Genomic DNA, 24381 nt, shown 5'->3' with positions numbered 1-24381 from the left:
TATCATCAGTCAAAATGTTAATGTTGATGTTTAAAATTGTTTATTTTAAATTATTGGAATGTGAGGTTGCACAGTTCAACTACGACGGTAGGCTGAAAAGTTCTAAGGCTCACTATGATGCAGTTAATGCATTACTCCTTCATGGGGAGCCTTAGAACTTTTCAGCCTACCCTCGTACTTCACATTTGGTTATAATTTATTATCAGTCAAAACATTAATGTTGTTTACAATTATATATATATATATATATATATATATATATATATATATATATATATATATATATATATATATATATATATATATATATATATATATATATATAATTGTAATGGGAGGTTGCACAGTTTACATACTTCATATTTGGTTATAAACAGTGAAAACATAAATGTTGATGTTTACAAAGGTTTTTCTTTTATAATTGTAATATGAGGTGCATAAATTGCACACTGCACTTTATTAAAAGATAGGGACATGTTTACTATGGTTATCATTACTACTGTGGTTTGCTTTGCACTTCAATTGAAAACAATAAATTTGATATTACTGAATATAACACGTTATCTTATTTTAACCTGATACCATTGATTACTAAAGTAATGTTTTTCATATCAAATCAACTTTGTTAGATTTTTTTTTTTTAATCAAAAAACTTGGAAGGATAATTTGGGCAAAAAAAAAAAAAAAAAAAAGGAAAAAAATCGAAAATCGAGTTTTTTATTAAAAAATCGAAGCTTTTTTGGGGGGGGAGAAAATCGCCCAGCCCCAATGTGGACTAAGTGATATAAAACAAGAATTATATACAAGTGTGGAATCATATTGCACAGGAATATTGCACATGGTTTACAGATATTGCACAAGAAACTTGAAGGTGCGGATTAGAGTGATTTGTTTTTGTTCAGATCAGTGATCGCTCTGGGGAGAAAACTGTCTGTTTGTCCTAGTTTTGATTGACATATACCATCTAACAACGTTTGTAATGCCGTTTATTTTAACTGCATTATTCCTATCAGTGGTAATGATACTCAACTCCCCAAACACACCTACATTTTGGCTCAGTTTCAACACCAATTGCAACAACTTTCACAACTGTATTAATTATGACAACAAAATACACAAATGCACAGCTAACTCAGCCACAATTGTACAATGTTAGAAATATACAGCATCTAATTCTGTTAATTAAAAATTCTCATTCAGAGGACAATCACTTGTCTAAAAAGCATCCAAGTTATTGGAGTGTCTTGGTGGGCTTGATGTCATTACATCATGGAGAAGAGAGGCCTGATACATATGTTAGCCCCAGAAGAGCAGAGGTCTATACAAAACAGCATCTGAATATCTCATATAAGCTATTTAACATGTGTTACACAATAATCTCTGATGCAACCTTGACCCAAGGCCTACAGCCATGAAAAGACCTGAACTGTGAGAAGATATTACAATGGGTTTACCCACCAACTTTGATTGAAATTACTTTTCCAGTCTTGAAGATATCACCATCGACAGACAGACAGACAGACAGACAGACAGACACGGCCCTAACAATAGCCTCTTAGAGGTTGGGGTACTGCACCCTTATAATTATTATTGTAGCCAGTGCAACAGCACAACAAACTCAACCACGATTATAATAACCAAGATCGTAGCTTCCTTTTGTTCCTTTTTGTTCATGAAAAAAGCTTATGGAGGTAGGCAATGAATAAATGAAATGAAATTAACAAATAAAATAAATAAACAAATAAATAAATAAAAGTTAGTACTGTCACTAAAGCATCTTTACATGAATAATATACAGTTGTGCTCAAAAGTTTACATACCCCGGCAGAAGTTTTTTTTTTTTTGGCCATTTTTCAGAGAACATGACTGATAACACAAAAAAACTTTTTTTCAATCATGGTTAGTGGTTGGGTGAAGCCATTTATTGTCAAACGACTGTGTTTACTCTTTTGAAACAGTATAGCACTTTATGGTAAATCTACATGGAGTAGATAGTTCTCAAAAACTGAGTGACTGTGCAAGAAGGAGAAGAGTGAGGAAAGCCAACAAGACAACCCAGACAATTCAGGAGAAGTTATGGGCTTATGTGGCTGTGATTGGAGAAACTGTGCACAGCACAAGCTTTGCATTTTGTATCACCAGTTATCCATCTTCATGATGATGTGGTACAGAGGAGGATTTTTTTAAAAAGAAGACCTGAAAGTTTAGCTACAAATTGCCAGAAGGTACATCTGAGATGCAAGCCTGGATCTGATCTGTTTTGGTGAAAGCAAATCCTTCTCTGCTCCACTCCACTATGAAGCTAAGAGTTCCATTTACTGTGGCTGCACAGTAAATGGAACCAAATTTTCACACTAAATACAATGCAACACAAATGGGATGGTATACAAAGCACCAATCAAATGGCAAGGATCCACTCAGCCGTTATATATTCACAGTTATTACAACAATGGATACTACACTGTAGGGCTGCCACAAATGACTATTTTGATAGTCGACTAGTCGACGATTATTTTTGTGATTATTCGACTAGTTGGCTCATACATAATTTCCTAAATTAAGGCCTGCAGCATTTTCAGAGAAACGTCGAAAATGAAAACATGAACATTTCCAAATCAGTGACTATTTCTTAGACTTCATTACATGAATTATTCAGAAATACAAACAGTGTAGTACTTTATAGTAAATCTGTGTCAGGTAAGCAGTTCTCAAAAACTAAATGTCCATGCTGGAAGGAGACAAGTATGGGAAGCCACCAAGACACAACTCTGGAAGAATGTTTGGCTTCTGTGAGTGGAGAAACTGGGAATAGTGCAACATTTTTATTTTTATCTTCATTTTACTTATAGTCCCAACTTTTTCTGATTTGTGGTTGTTTCTGATGCATTTCTGAAATTACAGAACTGCTATAAAGAAAAGTGTGAACATTTTATTGTGTTTTAAAACTTTGTGGAGCAAATACAAACACCAAACTCTTATAAAGAAGGAAAAAATACACAGACGTGCAGAAAAACTTTGATATAAACTGAACAGAGCAATGCAGGCTGATTTGACTCCCCATATTTTTTGTATAAATGAATCAGAATAAAATAAGAGGCAACTCACTTTGAAATGAACAAAACATATACCTGCAGCTTATAATAACTTTGAAAAATAACAAAAATCAGCAGTTCATTTTAGTGTGATGAAGTCATTTTTTTCTCATCAGTCACGTTTTGTGCTTGAACACTACATTAAGCTTAAGATTGAACAAATAAATACCTTTGGAAAATAACAGCTGTTAAAGTTCAGAGTTCTCACCTGCTTTTTGTGATCTGTGCCTCTGAACATCACTGCAGCTTCTCCACAGCAGGGTTTTAACCCGTGAATGCATAGTTTTTCCTCAGTTCATTTATATATTCTCATTTTTTAAGGATTTTTTAAAGGATATTTGACCGTTTATTTCATCTCATGATCTCATAAATTCAGTATACGACACGCACATGGTGTGAACAGGATGGTGCCATCAGAAAAACACCGGTAGAGAAAGAGCAGAGAAAAGTAAAGGCAGTTCCATGGTTTTTTTTTTTTTTTTTACATGTTCACTCGGGTTAAAATCGTCTCTCTCTGCTCTGTGCTCACTGTGTCACGTGCACTGATGGTTCTCAGCAGAATGTAACGTCTCGTGCCTCCGTTCGCAGTCTGCAGTGAGTTCACTGCACGCACACACAGTTGTCGACGGTTTCATTAGTCGACGTTGTCGTGACTAGTCGACTAGTTGTGGCAGCCCTACTAAACTGCTCAAACAAGAGTTTGAGATGAACAGCAGATGTCATTACAGTCCTGCTGGAGCTGATTTCTACTGGGAAAATAGTACACACTTCAAATGTTTCAATCTCAAGCCTTGTGATAGGTTAAGAAAGTAAACTAAAGAGGATGGTCAGGTTGCCAAAGCTTGTGAGGTGTGTATGACCACAATTTACTAAGTGACCACAAATATATCAGCAATGTTCTTCTGTATAACACTAAGTTACATATATGCACTGTACTCCCATACAGTGTGTAAATATGCATCACTTTGGACATTAAACTGCACATAAAATGCCCACGTTGTTGCACAGTCTCTTAAGAAGTGAAGAATTTGCATTTTTACTGACGCGTCATTCTAAGGACATACAAGTAGCTGTTGGTGGCTGAAGGTAGGAAGCACCGAAGGTGAATCTTTGGTCAAGGTGATATGTCAAGCAAATTTTCACCTCAAGTTTTATAGTTGTTCTCCAGTCTGACAGTCTTCAGCAACACCACAGTGTTTCCTGGCTGCACTTCATAATTGATGAGGAAGCAGGGATTACAAGATTTGAACCAGAGTGAGGATGCCTTTTCAGCCTCGGACAAATGTACAGAGGTGCTCACTTTAACTCGCAATCTATAGCAGCTTTGCAAGCTGCTGAGATGCGAGCTCTTTGGTAGGCTATGAGACAATAACAATTTACCATAACTGACTTTTCAGAGATGATTCATAGCAGAAACATAAATAAAATGTAGTGCTGTAATATATAAATATTCCATTATAATCCAAGCAACAACATCTCCACATAATATGTGAAAATGAGTTGTTTGGTTCAGGAGAAGATAATATTTCAAACTGTTTCCTTAGTGAGAAATACAATGGTGACAAATCTGGGTAATTTATCAGTGTGTGTTCAAATGAATAGAGGTTTTTGAATTATTTGTTGCCATATACCTCATAACTTCAAAATGAGGCAGAAACAAAAGTATAACTGAATAAAATTTTCAGAAACTGCTTATTTTTAAACCTTTTGCTGTACCTCGGGTAGGGATTAAACATTATGGGACTGATTTCTGTGTTAACACCATAGCGCTCGCAAAACATGCATGCGGATTGACTAACAGTGCACAGCTAGGATTTCATCTGTCAAATGTGCAAAATAATGGGTATTGTCCATTTAGCATATTTGCCTTCATGAATATGCAATTTAGGGTTGTCCACCCGAGTGTGCAAAACTGTGGGAGGGAACATGCAAATAGGTGAGGTTTGCAAACGCAACATGATTTATCAAGGTCAAAAGGAAATTTATTAGGTGGTTGATAGCATCTGTATTTTGAAACACTGGCATTAATGTAATTGCACTTGACAGATTGCTGCTCCAGCAGCAGAGAGATCATTACCTCTTTCTGCAGAAAATAAATAAATAAACACTCATCAAAAATATTGGCATGTTTACAGAGTTAATGGCTTACTTTATGCAAGTTGCATGAAAGATAAATGTCTCAATGTGTGACAGATGGACCATAGATCCATAGAATTCTGGGCTGAGCAAAAATGAGACACCTGATCATTGCCATTTTTGAAATGCCAGGATATGTCTGTGAAACACACAGATGCACAACAGTGTTTTTAGATTTAGAAGTGTTTATTTCTCACTAACTTTGACAAAATATATGAGAAGTATATTCAATTTATATAGTAATAAGCTGCTTTGGAGCATTTTCCATCATGTTGGATTATTTTGTTCAAGAGAGCAGCCAGCTGACATTACCGTGACTCTCTCTGATTGGCTGTTGTCATGTGCTTCCCAGGATCCCACAGACAATTCTGGGGAAGCTCCCATGTGATCTATGATGATGCTATGGTCAATATGATATAGTATATGGATCGCTATCCTAAGTGCAGTGCATCTGGAAAGAATACACTGTGCTTCACTTTTTCCATATATTATGTTACAGCCTTATTCCAAAATGGAGTAAATAAAATTCTTCCCTAACAAATTCTACTCACAACACCCCATAATAACAACATGAAAAAGTTTTTTTTTTTTTTTTTGCCATTTTGCAAAGGTATCACATGTACATAAGTATTCACAGCCTTTGCTCAACACTGTGTTGATGCACCTTTGGCAGCAATTACAGCCACAAGTCTTCTTGAATATGATGTCACAAGCTTGGTGCATCTATCTTTGGGCACTTTTGCTCATTCCTCTTTTCAGCACTTCTCAAGCTCCATCAGGTTGGATAGGGAGCATCAGTGCACAGCCATTTTCAGATCTCCCCAGAGATGTTCAATCTGATTCAGGTCTGGGCTCTGGCTGGGCCACTCAAGGACATTCAATGAGTTGTCCTGAAGCCACTCCTTTGATATCTTGGCTGTGTGCTTAGAGTCACTGTTCTGCTGAAAGATGAACCATCACCCCAATCTGAGGTCAAGAGTGCTCTAGAGCAGGTTTTTATCCAGGATGTCTCTGTACATTGCTGTGTTCATCTGTACTTCAATGTTGACTAGTCTCCCAGTTCCTGCTGCTGAAAAACATCCCCACAGTATGATATGCAGAGAGGTGAAATCATGCCCAATCAACTGAATTTACCCCAGGTGGACTCCACTTAAGCTGTAGAAACATCTCAAGGATGATCAGTGGAAAAAGGTTATACCTGAACTCACTTTTGAGCTTCATGGCAAAGGCTGTGAATACTTATGTACATGTGATTTCCTAGTTTTTTATTTTTAATAAATTTGCAAATAATTACAATTATTTGCAAATTAATTAATCAATAATTAAAAAAATCAAAACAAAACCTTTTTTCACATAGTCATTTTGAGATATTGTATGTAGAATTTTGGGGAAAAATTAATTTCCTCCATTTTGGAATAAGGCTGTAACATACGAGGTCTGTCAATAAAGTAGGTCCTTTTTATTTTTTTTCAAAACGTATATGGATTTCATTCATATGTTTTTATGTCAGACATGCTTGAACCCTCGTGCGCATGCGTGAGTTTTTTCACGCCTGTCAGTGAAGTCATTCGCCTGTGAGCACTCCTTGTGGGAGGAGTCGTCCAGCCCCTCGTCGGAATTCCTTTGTCTGAGAAGTTGCTGAGAGACTGGCGCTTTGTTTGATCAAAATTTTTTCTAAACCTGTGAGACACATCGAAGTGGACACGGTTCGAAAAATTAAGCTGGTTTTCGGTGAAAATTTTAACGGCTGATGAGAGATTTTGAGGTAATACTGTCGCTTTAAGGACTTCCCACGGAGCGAGACGTTGTGCAGCGGTCCCAGGCGCCAACGTCAGTCTGTTTCAAGCTGAAAACCTCCACATTTCAGGCTCTATTGATCCAGGACATCGTGAGAGAACAGAGAAGTTTCAGAAGAAGTCTGTTTCAGCATTTTATCCGGATATTCCACTGTTAAAGGAGATTTTTTTAATGAAAGATGTGCGGACGGGTCCACGCGTCGGGACGCAGCCGGCGCGGTGCGGCGGCACAGGAAAAACACCTCCGTGTTGATAACCATTTGTAAAATCCAGGCGGCTTTTGATGGCTTTCAGTGGAATGAGTATATGAGAAATTGTTTAACAGCTGGACATGTTCCAACTTGTCCTTAAGGCTTCCAACGGAGGTGTTTTTCCTGTGGTGGAGCGTCACGGCGGCTGCGAGCGGACGCTGCAATCCGCCCGCACGTCTTTCATTTAAAAAAAATCTCCTTTAACAGTGGAATATCCGGATAAAATGCTGAAACAGACTTCTTCTGAAACTTCTCTGTTCTCTCACGATGTCCTGGATCAATAGAGCCTGAAATGTGGTGGTTTTCAGCTTGAAACAGGCTGACGACGGCGCCTGAGTGTGCTGCGCGACGTCTCACACCGTGGGAAGTCCTTAAAGCGACAGTATCACCTCAAAATCTCTCATCAGCCGTTAAAATTTTCAACGAAAACCAGCTTAATTTTTCGAACCGTGTCCACTTCGATGTGTCTCACAGGTTTAGAAAAAATTTTGATCAAACAAGGCGCCAGTCTCTCAGCAACTTCTCAGACAAAGGAATTCCGACGAGGGGCTGGACGACTCCTCCCACAAGGAGTGCTCAAAGGCGAATGACGTCACCGACAGGCGTGGAAAAACTCTTGCATGCGCACGAGGGTTCAAGCATGTCTGACGTAAAAACATATGAATGAAATCCATATAGTTTTTGAAAAAAATAAAAAGGACCTATACTTTATTGGCAGACCTCGTAAAATGTGGAAAAATACTTTATTCCCGGATGCACTGTACTTCAAGGCCATCTGTTCTTGTGAAATGTTCCCCTTCAGGGGAACTATTTATTAATTATTTTGAGAGAGCATGAGTTTTGATCATATTGTTTATTTCATATTATGAATCCTCTATTCAAAGGCTAATAAATGCAATTATAGTGGTGCCAAAGAAAATTATTTTATGACTTAAATGTTAAAAAACCCAAAGGCAGTCCATGTTTAAAATTACTCATATCTCTAAAAGCACCCTCATTGTTTTTGGAAGTCAAAAATATACTCTGTGGCTCTTTGGTTTTGAGTAATCCTGCTAACAATCTCACAAATGAAGCAGCAAAAGTACAAGGCCAACACAAAAGCTGCAATAGCAGCTCTGATAAAAAAAATCATTATTATTGCCAATCAGTACCAAATAAGTAAATAAATAAAAACTTTTCATTTTTCTGATACATAACACAAGGCAATGATTCAAGAAGCAAAAAGAAACAAACAGCAAACAAAACCACAACAACCTTGAGGGAAATGTTCCCAAATCTTCCCCCCTCCTTTCAAAGCTTTGCTCTCTGTAGGTGATTCTCCTCCAACATGGAAAATTCCCTGCGCTGAGTATCTTAGCAATGGAAATGCATGTGTCACACATGCTCTTACGCCGATCATTCATGTCTAAGTGAACATGTTTTTCCTCAAAGCTTACATGAAACAAAACAATTTGCTAAGTATTTCAGACTTCAGAGTGTTTCAGTCAATCAACATTTTAACAGGCTGACTCAAACAGGTTGACTATTGAGATTAACTGCTGTAAATCTCAATCATCAACCTGTGCGTGTTTTCTGTGTATAGAATGAATTGATAATGCTGAACTAATTTATTAACTCTCCATGTGTGGACCAGGTAGCTATTATAATCAAAGTGACTGGGTTCCAATTCAGCTAACCTTTCTACTCCTTTCTGAAATCATGACATGTTCAATGTGTTAAAAAAATGTAAACCTAAAAATATAAATATATAGAGACATACAGACTCACCATCTAAGCCAATCACTTTTCCTTTATAAGATTGTTTTGATCAACAAGAGCCTGTTGGTCAGAGAGCTCTGAGTTTTGTTGTGCACTGTTTGGAACGCCGAAAAGCAAAAACCTGACTTCTGGCAAACAAATAGGAGTCATGTGACTTTTTATTTACTGAAACATTTATTGAAAATATATATTTTACAGTCTGTGACCTCCTCAGCAGACATACACCACTCAAATGAAAATCAACACACAATGCAGCCACAACACACAAACAACACATCTCTTGTGTTTCAGGCTTTAACTGTATTGCAGTATCCAGGGATTGTCATGATCCCTGCATGTGTCTGTTCTTGTCTTCTGGCTCCCCATTGTGACTGTTCATGGTGTGTTATTATTTGGAGTTCGTTGTGGGTTTTCACATCTGTGACAGTTTTTATCCTCTGTTTCTCTCTAGTGTCCATCCTGGGTTTGGCTTCATTAGTTATTGCAGTTTTCCTACCTCCTGTTTGTAATTTCCAAATGATTGCTCTATGCCCATTCCACTGCGTGTTTGCTTTGTATTTATGTATTTATTTACTCCCACACACTTCCTGTTATATTTTGACTTCACCAGTTTCCTTGTGCATTTTGGTAGCTTTCTTCCTATGTCTCATCCCAGGCTGTGGTGAATTAATGTTTACGCTCACCTGTGCCTCATTTGTCCTTACCTTCATTACCTTCTGTGTGTATTCATACCCCCGTGTTCCTCCTGTGCATTGTTTAAATGTTGTGTGCTTTAGCCCTCTTCTTGCCCTGAGATTTTAGCATTTTTCGTGCATTTGATTTCTTGATGTCTTGTTGCTGAACCTGTTTATTTCCTCCTCCTGTATTTTTTGAGATTGCCTGCCACTTATTGGACACTGCTAGTCATTACAGATTGCTTTCCCGTGTACCAACCTCTGCTCTGTCCCTGGCTTTGGCAAATAAAACCCTTTCTTATTCTCACTCATCTTTTCTCTGTATTGGGGTTTCAACCATCAAACCACTCGTGACATTCCATTCAAGCCAGTGAAAGACCCCGCAGAGCCACCATAAAGATGGATTTGGACTTAGTTCCTTTTGCTTGATAAATACAAGCAGACCAAGCAACTTCGTCTGACAGAGAAATTATGCCAGCTGGATGCACTTGAACAGCACAAACCCTGATCCAAGCCAGCTAAACCAGCTGGTGCTTTCCAAGACTTTGCTCCGGTAAGGAGAGGTTTTGGCAAATTGAATTCATTCTACATCTGCTACCACTCCTGTCACCCAAGTATAAGAAACATGCTCCGTTTTTGGATAATGCTTGGTTGCTAGTTGACAACAGTCCCCACCTGTGCAAGTTGTTTCCTGGTTTTAATGACAGACTACTTGTTTGATCAGAACTCCGAAGATCCCGAGTTCCTGTTTGCCACTCCCTCCATTCCCAATCATCTTTATTTAAGACAGGCACTCCTTCACATTCAGGACTTAGCTCATGAAATTTTTGCCAAAAAGAACCTAATCCCTTTGGATATTCTAGCCACCTTCCTCAGCCATACCTTTTTGTGCAAATCCATTCCCAGACTCACTTAGCTTAAAGACAAACACGCTACTAGGCCAAATACCTCAGTTTCTCTCAGACCCAGATGATTTCCTGGCACAAGTTTCTGCTACTTCCTTTTCTGCACCTCAGTTATCGTCCAGTGGCTGGGCTACCTCATCAGTCTCCAGAGGCTGCGCTGACTCATTGGTCTCCAGCAGCCGCTTAGCCTCGTTGTCTCCAGCCCCAATGCCTTGTTCCTCGCCAGCGCTGTTCCCTCCTCTTGGAAGGAGGTACAGAGATTCCTGGGCTTTGCCAATTTCATACATAAGTTCATACATAATTTCAGTACTGTTGCGGCTCCATTACATGACGTCACATTGCCCCTCTGGCCATTTGTCTGGACACCGAAGTGCAATGAGACTTTCAGGATTCTAAAGAAGCCCTTTACAGTGGCCCCCATGCTGCTCCTTTGTGACCCCACTTGACAGTTTGTGGTTGAGGTTGATCCTTCCGATATTGGTGTGGGTGTGGTCCTCTCACTGTGTAACCCCTCCGACAACAGGCTGCATCCATGCGCCTACCTGTCTACAAAGCTGACAGCCGCAGTGCGTAATTACAGCATTGGAGACCGCAATCTGTTGGTGGTGAAAGTGGCCTTGGAGGAGTGGCATCACTGGTTGGAGGGGGCATAAATGCCGTTTTTGGTTTACACTGATCCTAAGAACTTAGAATATCTGCGATCCACCCAGCACCTTAATGCCTGACAAGTGACTGACTTCATGCTCTCGTACCGACCAGGTTCCAAAAATGGAAAACCAGATGTGTTATCCCGTCAGGGTGATCCAGTTGACGCGATGTCTGATCTGGGAACTATTCTGCCAGCGTCCTGTTTTATTTCTGCTCTCACTTCAGAAATTGAATCTGAGGTCTGGTCTGCTGCTGATGGGGTCCTGCTACCTCCCGGGTGTCCCACTGGCAAGCTTTTTGTCTCGGCCGCGATCAGGTGGGGATCTCAATCATGTGCCATGCAAAAGTCATCTAACGGTCCACCTGCCAGGTTGTTAATGCCACTGCCTGTACCAACACAACCTTGGTCTGACATAACTTTGGACTTTGTAACTGATCTTCCACCCTCCAAGGGTAATACGGTAGTGCTTACAGTTGTAGATAGACTGTCTAAGATGGTGCACTCTGCCCAAACTCCCCTCAGCTAAGGAAACAGCAGAAGTTATGCTCACCCAAGTGTTTATGTTAGACAGTTTCCCCCAGGATACTGCTTCTGATTGAGGCCCCCAATTCGTGCCTAATTTATGGAGGAAATTCTGTCATCTCCTCGGGGTCTCAGCCAGTTTAATCTCGGGCTACCATTAACCATCCACAGACCAATGGTCAAACAGAGCATCTAAACCAAGAACTAGAAAAAGCTCTCCGTTTCCTCACCTCGCAGCAGCCAGCCACATTGTCATCACACTTACCATGGAGAGAATTAGCTCATAATCACACTGCCCTCTGTATCTCCTGGTTACTCTCCACTTCATGTCGTCTATGGTCATCAACCCTCTTTGTTTCCACCCACAGATCTCAAGTCCTCAATCCTCTCAGCACTCAGTCTCATTCTCCGCTGCTGACAAACCTAGAAGCGGGCTAAAAGAACCTTGCTTCGAACCTCACAAGCTTATACTGTAAGTCTGCTGGTGCTGACCAGAAGAGGTCCTCTGCTACGCTGTAAGAGAGTACGCTGTCAGAGAGTTTGGCTCTCCACTCGCCATCTCCTGTTCCTGCCAGAAAACTAGATACTGGTCCATTCCTGGTATCTAAAATTATTAACCCAGTGTCTGTTTTCTCTGTCTCCCAAGTTCTTTGCACATTCATCCCACCGTTCACATCAGCCATGTGAAACCTGTCAGTACCAGCTCTTTATGCCCTCCAGCCAATCCCCCCGGCTCCTGCCTGGTGTGTGGATGGCAGCCCAGTGTTTATTGTGCAGTGGTTCCTGGATTCTCACTGCCGTGGATGCAGGATCCATTATCTCATCGACTGGGAGGGTTATGGCCCCGAGGAGCGGTCATGGTTTCCCTCCTGCTTCATTTTTGGATCATGATCTTATCTGTGAGTTCCATGCCTCTTGTCCTGCTTTGCCTGGGCCTTCTGGGGTCGGCTGTGTGTGTGTGTGTGTGTGTGTGTGTGTGTGTGTGGGGAGAGGGGGTACTGTCAGGGTTTGAGTTTTGTTTTGTTCTTTTGATCTGTTGATTTTTTTGTATTTCATTGGTTTTGGTTTGTTTATTCTCTTGCTGGGTTTTTCTGCTTGGGTCTGTCTGTCTCTGCTTCTCTTGTCTTTCTCCTGGTTCTTGGTCATGGGTGTTTTTCTCTCTCTCTCTGGCCACACCCTGGTTCTGGTGCTTTCCATGCACACCTGTTTCTGATTTGCTGACTATCACCTGGGGTTATATGCAGCTGATCTGCTCTGTGTAAGCCTGATCCCGTCACATCTCAGAAACTAAGCAGTGCAGGACCTGGTTTGTACTTGGATGGGAGACCTCTTTGGAACACCAACGGTTGTGTGTGTTTCTCCAGGTAAAACTGGAGTTGCGTCAGGAAGGGCATCCAGCGTAAAACTTGTGCCAACTACCAATGCAGATCTGGCTGTATCTGCTGTGGCGACTCGAACACAAAACAGGGGCAGCCAAATGGATAACAACAATCTGGGGTTATACAGTAGTGTTCAGAGTAATAGTAGTGCTATGTGACTAAAAAGATTAATCCATGTTTTCAGTATATTTCTTATTGTTACATGGGAAACAAGGTACCAGTAGATTCAGTAGATTCTCATAAATTCATCAAGACCAAGCATTCATGATATGCACACTCTTAATTCTATGAAAGTGGGCTATTAGTAAAAAAAAGTAGAAAAGGGGGTGTTCATAATAATAGTAGCATCTGCTGTTGACGCTACAAACTCAAAACTATTATGTTCAAAACACGCGCCAATCCGTCCGCACGTCTTTCATTAAAAAATCTCCTTTAACAGTGGAATGTCCGGATAAACTGCTGATCCCGACTTCTTCTGAAAGTTCTCTGTTCTCTCACGACGTCCTGGGTCAACAGAGGCTTAAATTTGGAGGTTTTCAGCTTGAAACAGGATGGCGACGTCGCCTCGGAGCGCTTCGCAACGTCCCGCTCTGTGGGAAGTCCTTACAGCGATAGAAACAATCCAAAATCTCTCATCAGCCGTTAAAATTTTCACCGAAAACCAGCTTAATTTGTCGAATGGTATCCACTCGGATGTGCCTCACAGTTTTGGAAAAAATTTTGATGAAGCACAGCGCCAGTCTCTCAGCAACTTCTCAGACAAAGGAATTCCGACGAGGGGGCTGGACCACTCCTCCCACAAGGCGTGCTCACAGGCGAATGACGTCACCAACAGGCGTGAAAAAACTCTCGCATGCCCACGAGGGTTCAATCTTGGCTGATGTAATCACACATGATTCAAATCCATATGGTTTTTTAAAAAAATAATAAGGTCGGATACTTTTCTAATAGACCTCGTATATAGACAGGTATGTGCCTTTCCAAATCATATCCAAACAACTGAATTTACCCTAAGTGGACTTCAATTAAGCTGTAGGTTACGTTAGGGAAGGGACGAGGGGATGGACTATCAGCATAAGCCACAAAATGGCCCATTGCTCCCCCAAAATTAACCTACTTAGTTAAAATGTTTGGTACCCTTGATAAAGGATCCCAAGTTTCTTATCTTTAGCTTCCTAATCTGGTCAGGTTCCAAAATAAAGGAACCTAAAAACCCCTGCCTCAGTCTACCCTATGCTGTACACTGGCCCAAAAAGTGGAGAGACATCTCAGGTTCCTCTCCATAGGCTGTGCATGTACTGACCTGTTGGAGTCTCATTACCATTCTTTGTCTGTTCAATAGGTTGTGATCTGTGAGAGTCCCAGTCACAGTACCTGTTATACTTCTAGGCAGGCCAACTAGCTCCCTGGAAAATCTTAGGTTTGGTCCTTCCATGAGCTGCCTTGCCTTCCTGCAGACACTCAAGTACTGCCATCATTTGTGGTGCTGCTTCCTGCCCCAGTTCTGGAGGGCAGTCTTCTGCACAGCAATTGACACTCCTACAATGTGCTCCAGATACAAAAATTTAGTTGCTACCTGACTTTGGTAGCTGGTCCGTTCTCTAATCACCTGGAATGCCTGTTTGACCAGGTACCCACACAATCAAATGAAATTACCTTTACCAGCTTAACTGGAGGTGGACTCCAGTTAAGCTGTAGAAATATCTCAAGGACGATTAGTGGAAACAGAATGCACCTGAGGTTAATTTTGAGCTTCAGGGCAAAGGCTACTTTTGTACACGTGATTTCTTGTGGGGGGTTTTATGATGTGTTAGATTATGTTTTCACCCCTGTTTATTTTTGTCTGTCTGTTTGTCTGATTGTGAACAGCCTGGAGCCCACAGTTTTTCATATATCATTATGAAATTTTGACTGAGGATTCATATCCCGATAGGCAAGAACTGATTCAATTTTCAAGGTCATATACCAAAGGTCAAAGTCAGAAAAAACAAACAAACAAAAAAAAAAAATTAAAAAATGCCTATGTTTAACATTGAAGGAATTAAAAAAAATACTGGATGGGCATACTCCCAGGCACCCTCCAGGATCCTTGTGAGAGTGAAGAGCTGGTTGGTTGTTCCATGAGCGGGACAGAACCCGCATTATTTATCTTCAATCAGAGGTTTGACTATCGTTCCAGCACCCTTTTGTAGACTTTACCAGGGAGGCTGAGTAGTGTGACGCCCCTGTAATTGCCACACTCTTTGGTCTGCTATTTTAAATAGGGGACCACCACCCCAGTTTGCCACTCCTTAGGCCCTGTCCGAGACCGCCATGCAATGTTGAAGAGATGTCTCATTAACCCCAGGGGCTTTGCCACTGTGAAGTTGTTTGACTACCTTGGTGACAGCCTCAGATCAAATAATACGATCACAAAATCGATCATTGATCTTTGCCCTAGGGTGCTCTGGTACCATGAACACTTATGAGCATCCTTATATTTGAACATGGTGTTTGTTATCGACAGTCATGACTAGCACAGACATCCAATAACAAAAGGCCGTTGGATTTAGATTGGGGGGGGGGGGGCATTCCTCCCAATCATTCCTCTCCAGGTGTCTGTCTTTGCCCACATGCCAGATCATTTAGAAACTGGACTAATTTTAATTTATGTTGATATCTAGTAATTATAAAGTGCCTTTATTTTTGTGGCATGTCACAAAAATTACAGCTAATTATACTGACAATATATTTTAAGATAAATGCCATGGTAAACATAATAAATTTCTTCTATGAGGTTTGGTAGAGATCATCAAGAGGGAAATGCATGTGCAAGGTTAAATGGTTGTGCTGTATTCAATTGAAACTTGGAACTCAGAATTTCTACTTTAAAAATAGAACAAATATATCTAATAAAGAGCTTATCAGATGCAATTCTTTTTACTGGCTCTGTTTGGCAAACCAAGTAAAAACTTTGCAATCGAAACAAATTGTTATGTTGGCAACTGACACAGCACAGCCATGCAAGGGTTGTTTTAGATTAGATTGGATAGAACTTTATTGATCTCTTGGGAAGAATCCAACAGGGAAATTGAGGTTCAAGTAGCAGCACACAGGGTAATAAGCACACAGAGTATCAAAAGTGAAATTAAAAAAGAAAAACAGTTTGCAAATATGAATATAAATACACAATATAAATACCAGACATACTGATCAATACTGGTTTACTGGCTACTACTGTTCCTCTCATTCCCAACCTCTGTCATCCTGTTGATCCTCCTCCCCCTCAGTGAAGAGTTGTACAGCCGGATGGCCTGAGGGACAAAGAAGTTATTCAGTCTGTTGGACCTGTAATTGGGGAGGAGCAGTCTGTCACTGAAAAGGCTCCGCTGGTTGCTGATGACTGTGTGCAGAGAATGACCGACATCATCCATAATGTCCAGCAGTTTGTCCAGTGTTCTCTTCTCTGCCACCATCACTAGAGAGTCCAGGTTCATTCCAACCACAGAGCCAGCCCGTCTGATTAGTTTGTCTAGCCTGGATGTGTCCTTCTTGAATGTGCTGCCCCCCCCCCCACCCCCCCCAGCACACCACTGGTAAAAGAGGATGCTGGCTAGTATGGACTGGTAGAACATCTACATCTGCAGTAGTTTCCTGCAGATGTTAAACGCTTGCAACCTCCTCAGAAAGTACAGCCTGCTCTGTCCCTTCCTGTACAGGTGGTTGGTGTGGGTTGTCCAGTCCAGTTTGCTGTCCAGCCACAGCCTCCACCTCAGCTCCCTCAATCAGAACTGGTCATGGACTTGGTCTGGACTTCCCAAAGTCAAGGACCAGCTCCTTTGTCTTCAAGGTGTTGAGCTGTAGATGGTTTGTGTGGCACCAGGCAGCAAAGTCCTTCACTAGGCTCCTGTACTCCTCTAGGTCATTCCTGATGCATCCCTCAACTTACCTTACATGCCAAACTAATGTTGTTCAAACCATTTTCATGAAATTAGTGCAGATTTCATCCAGAGTTCCATTGAAAGGGCACTCTGGTGGTCTATTTATACGAGGTCTGTGAGAAAACTATCCAACCTTTTTATTTTTTTGAAAAACTATATGGATTTGAATCATGTGCACTTGCATCAGACAAGCTTGAACCTTCGTGCACATGCGTGAGTTTTTTCACGCCTGTCGGTTGCGTCATTCGCCTGTGGGCAGGCTTTGAGTGAGCACTGGTCCACCCCCCTCGTCGGTTTTTTATTGTTTAGTAATGGCGGAGCGACTGCCGCTTTGTTCCATGAAAATTTTTTCAGAAACTCTGCCAGACAGCCAGATGGAAACCATTTGGAAGATTCATATGGCTTTCGGTGAAGATTCTATCAGTATCACGCGGATTAAGGACCATTAAAACTGGATTAAAAACAGCCCACCTCCGTGTTGGAAACCATTCGTAAGATTCAGACGGCTTTCGGTGGCTTTTCAGTCGAGTCTGTATCTGAGAAATTGTTTAACAGCTGGGCATGTTCCAACTTGTCCTGTGAGACTTCCAACACGGAGGTGTTGTTTGTCCAGCGCCATGAGCAGCTGCGTCCCGACGTGCGAATCAGTCCGCACGTCTTTCATTACAAAATCTCCTTTACCAGTGGAATGTGCCGATAAAGTGCTGATCCCGACCTCTTCTGAAACTTCTCTGCTAGTCACACGACGTCCTGCATCAACAGAGCCTTAAATTTGGAAGTGATCTGCTCGGTCCAACCTGTCGATGGCCGCTCGGGGCGCGGTGCACCTTCCGCTGCCGTGGGCCGTTTTTAATCCAGTTTTAATGGTCCTTAATCCGTGTGATACCGATAGAATCTTCACCGAAAGCCATCTGAATCTTTCAAATGGTTTCCATCTGGCTGTCTGGCAGAGTTTCTGAAAACATTTTCATGGAATAAAGCGGCAGTCGCTCCACCATTACTAAACAATAAAAATCCGACGAGGGGGGTGGACCAGTGCTCACTCAAAGCCTGCCCACAGGCGAATGACGCAACCGACAGGCGTGAAAAAACTCACGCATGCGCACGAAGGTTCAAGCTTGTCTGATGCAAGCGCACATGATTCAAATCCATATAGTTTTTGAAAAAAATACAAAGACCGGATACTTTTCTAACAGACCTCGTATTTGTGATGCCTGTCACTTTCTGTTTCATTTTTATGTTTTTTTTTTTTTTTTTTTAATTACTGTCAAAATTGAAGGTTTACCATGTTTCTTCTGCCCCTTGGTGCTAACACTAGCACATGTACAGCCGTGTCGCAGTGCTTCCTGACCATTGAGCAGCATGCTGAGAAACTGGCTTCCCAGTGTGTCATGGCATCTTGTTGCTGACTTTTAAACCATATGGGTCAAAATCAATTCTTTTAGCCTTTGACCTCAATTAAATCAACAACTGGATCAATCAAGAGATTTTTTATTTGCCTAAACTACTCGGTGACCGGAAGTCCTCGCTTTCATCCACTATAACATTTTCTAACAAATAAGTGGAAATGGCTGTTGTGACCATTGACACCAGTAAAACGGCCCTAAGTATATCTCAGGAAACAGCTGAGATTAGTTACAGATTTTGAGGTAAAATCACACAAAAACCACAACTTTCTATTTAGTGCATGATTCTTCTTGACAATAACCACACATTCCTAATTTGATGTTTGACTCCAATTAAATTATGCTTTTTCTCACATGTATTTCAGTAATAGGTGAGAAAAATGGTTCTGTTGAAGAGACCAACTGAACAGCGTTGAACGAATCACAGGGGAAAAGTCTTTCAAACTCTGGTGAGGTAATGCAGAATAAATTGGGAATAAATTAGCATTGAATGGAAGACTATACAACCAGCACCAAATTTACTTGTGGTAATGCCATGTTTTTTTTTTTTTTTATGTATTTATTTATTTATTTACTTTTTAATTTTCTTGAAAATGCACCTACATGAAGATGCTTAAAGGTTTTAAAATATTTCTTTAAACTTTGCAAAATAGAGAATTTTGGATTTTGGCAGATGCATGTACTTTAATGTATACTCTTTTGTTTGTATGTCGTTTCCATCATTAACAGCTTTCTAGACAGGCAATCAAATCTCAACAGACACAATCACACACACAGCGTTCACAAAATGCAGCAGACTCATTCATCATCTGTGTTTCACAATGGCAATCTGGAAAGCAATGATGAGAAAGTTAAACTCACCTTGGCGACCCTGTTGGCCACCTCCCGACCAACCATTAGTCCCTGAACAAACGTCCGTGCAGCAATAAAGGCCCTGGTGACCTGAGCCTTCAGTTTTCTGGGCACATCTCCAAAGGGCTTCAGCTGATCTGCGTATTTGCCGAGGCACTCCAAGTAGTCATCTGTGAAGTGATACTGGGAGTTGAGTAATTGGAACATGCGCTCCAGCAACCTGGACCAGAAGTCATTCAGCATCTCCTCCAGGTTGACATTGCCTCCTGTATAGTAGCGCTTTAGCTCAGTGAACAAGTCCTGGAACACCTCTGAGTTCTGCATGTACAACTTCCCATATGTCCGTGTAAACATACTGTTGAGAGACTTCTCAGAATTGTCCAGCAGCTCCAAGAAAAACTCTGGATGAGGCGAGAGAAAGAGGGGAGAAAGAAGGAACAGACTTGTTATATGTAACAATGCAATCTCACAACATCATAATTATGCTATGGACAGGTTTCTCACACATGAACATGATGGGCTCAGTGGTTAGAACCCTGGACTATGGTGCTGAAGGCTGCTGGTTTGAGTCCTGGGACTGGTAGGAAGTGGTGAAGAAAAAATTGGCCACCATCCCTCATCATGCTATGGTTGTGCAAAAATACAACTCTTATCAGCACATCCCTGAAGCTCAGTTAAAAAGGGTGAGTCTCACCCTTTGCCTTCTTTCACACATGCGAGGAAAAATGGTGTGATAGATGCTCACATACAACACACTTGATTCCACTGTCTTGCGATTACAAATGTGATATCACACATTTGTGACTTGCTTTTTACACTTTTTTTGCTGTGCATAAACAGAGCACATCAATTTCAATTTCAATTCAATTTCAATTTTTCAATTTCTTTTCACTGATATAGCACCAAATCACAACAGAGTTGCCTCAAAGCGCGTCACACAGGTAAGGTCTAACCTTACCAACCCCCAGAGCAACAGTGGTAAGGAAAAACTCCCTCTGAGGAAGAAACCTCAAGCAGACCAGACTCAAAGTAACCTTCTGCTTGGGCCATGCTACAAACATAAATTACAGAACAATTCACAGAACAATTCACAGACGAATATACAAGAAATGCTATTGGCGCACAGGACAGGAGGATCGCCAACACAAATACAACTCCCATCTCTGGATGGAGTTGTACCTTAAACGGAGAGAAAATACAGAATCAGGCATCAGAAAGACAAAAAATACTGTATAATTTGCTAGCATTAAACAACAAGAAAAACAGAGAAATATTAAGGTGATCGCCGGCCACTAGCCCTAAACTTCACTAAAAGACCCAGAATTTAGGTAAAGCTGAGGCGGCAGCCCGCTCCAATTACTATTAAATGAATTAAAAGAGTAAAAATCATAAAACAAAACTGTACCAATATGCTAGCCATATGAAAGGGAAAATAAGTGCATCTTAAATCTGGACTTGAAAATCTCCACAGAATCTGACTGTTTTATTGACGCAGGGAGATCATTCCACAGAACAGGGGCACGATAAGAGAAAGCTCTGTGACCCGCAGACTTCTTATTCACCTTAGGGACACAAAGTAGTCCTGCACCCTGAGAATGTAAAGCCCGGGCTGGTACATAAGGTTTAATTAGGTCAGCTAGGTAGGGAGGTGCCAGTCCATGAATAATTTTATAGGTTAGTAGCAGAACCTTAAAGTCTGATCTCACTGGGACAGGAAGCAAGTGAAGGGATGCCAAAATGGGTGTAACGTGGTCGAACTTTTTGCTTTGTGTCAAAAATCTGGCTGCAGCATTTTGAACCAATTGGAGACCCCTAATGTTCAACTGCGGTAAACCAGAAAACAGAACATTGCAGTAGTCCAATCGAGAAGAGATAAATGCATGGATCAGGGTCTCAGCATCAGCCATAGACAGGATGGGACGAATCTTCGCTATATTTCGCAGGTGGAAGAAAGCAGTCCTAGTAATATTTCTAATGTGGAGGCCAAAGGACAACGAAGGATCAAAAATTACCCCAAGGTTCCTCACTTTGTCAGTGTGATGTATGACACACGAGCCGAGGCTGAGCGTTAACTGATGCCGATGTCTCACTGGACCAAGAACCATCATTTCAGTCTTATCAGAGTTTAAAAGTAGGAAGTTTCTAGACATCCAACTTCTCACTGCTGCAAGGCAATCTTCTAAGGGTCTTATGTGAACGAGATTACCAGCAGTTATCGGCATGTATAACTGAGTATCATCTGCATAGCAGTGAAAGGTAATCCCAAAATGCCGCAATATGTGCCCAAGGGGTGCTATATAAAGGGAGAAAAGCAGGGGGCCTAAGACAGACCCCTGTGGAACCCCAAATTTCATGTCACTAAGGTTAGAGGTATGGTTACTGTACAAAACACAGTGAGAACGACTGGTCAAGTATGACATCAGCCATGCAAGGGCACTCCAACTGATCCCAAATTGATTTTCCAGCCTATCTAGTAGAATATGATGATCCACTGTATCAAATGCAGCACTGAGATCTAATAGCAACAGAACCGTAGTGGTGTCCGAATCCATTGTAAGCAGAAGATCATTCACCACTATAGTGAGAGCCGTCTCTGTGGAATGATATTTTCTAAAAGCAGACTGCAGTGGCTCAAAGAGATTATTCTCAGTAAGATAGTCTACGAGCTGCTGTGACAACACTTTTTCCAGAATTCTAGAGAAAAATGATAGATTTGATATCGGCCGATAGTTTGTCAATACACTAGGGTCAAGATTAGGTTTCTTAAGTAATGGTTTAATCACTGCAGATTTGAAACATTTAGGAACAGATCCAGAAGTTAAAGAAAGATGAATAATTTCCAGCACAGTCAGCCCAAGAGTGGGCCATAGGTCATTAAACAGTTTTGTTGGTATAGGATCAAATAAACAGGTTGTGCTTTTTGTTGACATTACGAGTTTTGTCAGCATGCCTAGTGAGATACTATCAAATTCTGTAAATCTAGGTAATACCTCAGTAGTGGCGCCCACCTCAATAGCAGGGTGTAGTGGCTGGGTTAAGGCATGCCGGGATACGTTTAACCTGATGTCTTCTATTTTCTTCCTAAAGTAATCCAGAAAATCTTGTGCTGTAAAAGGAGAGTGAACTACATACAGGTGGTGTCCATGCATAAGTGTTGCCACTGTGTCGAACAAGAACTTTGAGTTATACTTGTTTTTGTTGATCAGAGTAGTTTGATTCAGAGTAGTAAGTCCGCTTTGTAGCCAGTAATGCATGCTTATAGTCTAAGATAGCATCACGCCACACAAGGTGAAATACTTTTAATTTTGAATGACGCCATTTCCGTTCTAGACCTCTTGCTTTATGCTTGAGGTCACGCAAATAATCACTGAACCAAGGTGACTGTGATTTGGGGGAGCGCGGTTTTAACACAGGTGATGCAATCATGTCGAGTGTAGTTTTGAGCACTGAGTTTAAACTATCCACAAGTCTGTCTACTGACTGGGTATTTGTCAAATGTGAAGCTAAGACATCAGGCAGTTTAGCTTCAACTTCAGTCTTAGTTGAGGAGTTGATGCATTGCCGTAATGATATATGAGGTTGTTGTTTCACTAAACACGGCAGCGAAACTGTAAACTTAATAAGTGAGTGATCAGACACCACTGATGTAAGAGGCATGATGTCAATATTCGTGACAGCAATACCACATGCGAGAACCAGATCCAGGGTATTTCCACTAATGTAGGTCGAATCCTGAATGCATTGCCGAAATCCTAATGCATCCACAATTTCCATAAATGATTTGCAGAGGGGATCAGAAGGCTTATTTATATGAATGTTAAAGTCACCAATGATCAGAATGTTATCTACACTAGTTGACAAGTTAAAGATGAACGCACCAAATTCATCTAAGAATTCAGAATATGGGCCAGGGGGCCTATATACAGTGACAACGTAATATGACTGATTTTTATTCTTCTGACCTTGGCAATGTGTAATATCCTGAGTAGAGCGGAGAATCAGATGCTCAAACAAGTGATATTTGTAACGCCCAACAGCAAATAAGTTAAACCTAGATTTATAAATAAGAGCAACACCCACGCCTTGCTTTGCATCACGAGGGACGTGACTAAATGTATAAGCTGGTGGGCAGGCCTCATTTAAGGGTAGGACAGCTGTAGGTTTAAGCCAGGTTTCACATAGCCCAATCATATCTAAGTGATGATCAATAATTAGATCCTTGATCAACAATGATTTTGAGGACAGTGATCTTATGTTAATGAGACCCAGTCTAAGGACCTCAGTGGGGTTGACAGTTGAACTGTTTGGGTTTAGGGGTGATTCCAGATTAGCATATATAAGATGCCTCGAAGTAGGTTTAGGTTTAAGACATTCTGCGCATTGTAGGTAGCAGACACAAAATCTTTGCTATTGCTGGAACAACCACTGGGCCATCCTCAATTTCAACATCATCCAATATAGTAATGGGTATTAACTTTGGAAAGCAAATCCCTCTATGATTTTTATGGACACGACTACGGAAGCAGGCCACAGTCTCAACTTGTTGAAATTCCCCCCCGGCAAATAAAGTGCACAATCACCATAGAGGATTTTCTGCACTAAATTCCCCGCTAAGCTAATGGATTCCACACCCACAGTTGTCATAAGCCTTGCAGGGTCTCTAATCACCTGCTCCGTGGCCTGCTGTAGATTCCTAATGTTACCCTCCCTGTAGAGGTCTATCTATGTTCGCAGACAAGATGGCGGTGCCTTCCCCAGTAGGGTGGAGGCCGTCCGGCATCAGCAAGCCATGGCGGCCCCAGAATGAAGGCCAGTTATCAATAAAGCTAAAGCCTCGCTGTCTACAAAACTGCGCCAGCCACCTATTTAACAATGTCAGCCTGCTAAACGCCTCATCAGTTCCCCCGGGAGGGGAGGGGACCAGAGACTATTAATCAATGCATGCACATCTTTCTGGCAAGGTCATAAGTCCTCTCTATGTTCATTTCTGTGACCTCTGAGTGCTTCATCCTGATATCATTGGTGCCAACGTGAATAACTA

General features: G+C 41.2%; 1 protein-coding gene across 2 annotated transcripts in view; it reads right to left on the bottom strand.

Moving 5' to 3' along the window:
* Positions 1 to 24381, bottom strand: part of gpc6a (glypican 6a) — a 743431-nt gene that overhangs the window by 321570 nt on the left and 397480 nt on the right. For both annotated transcript variants that reach the window (XM_034192493.1, XM_034192502.1), the window contains exon 3: positions 19350 to 19741. In XM_034192493.1, the coding sequence (XP_034048384.1) occupies positions 19350 to 19741 (392 nt within the window). The remainder of the gene's footprint in view (positions 1 to 19349; positions 19742 to 24381) is intronic.

This window comes from Thalassophryne amazonica, chromosome 2 (genome assembly GCF_902500255.1).
Source record: "Thalassophryne amazonica chromosome 2, fThaAma1.1, whole genome shotgun sequence".
NCBI classification, from domain to species: domain Eukaryota; kingdom Metazoa; phylum Chordata; class Actinopteri; order Batrachoidiformes; family Batrachoididae; genus Thalassophryne; species Thalassophryne amazonica.
This window is presented reverse-complemented; position numbering and strand designations above follow the sequence as displayed.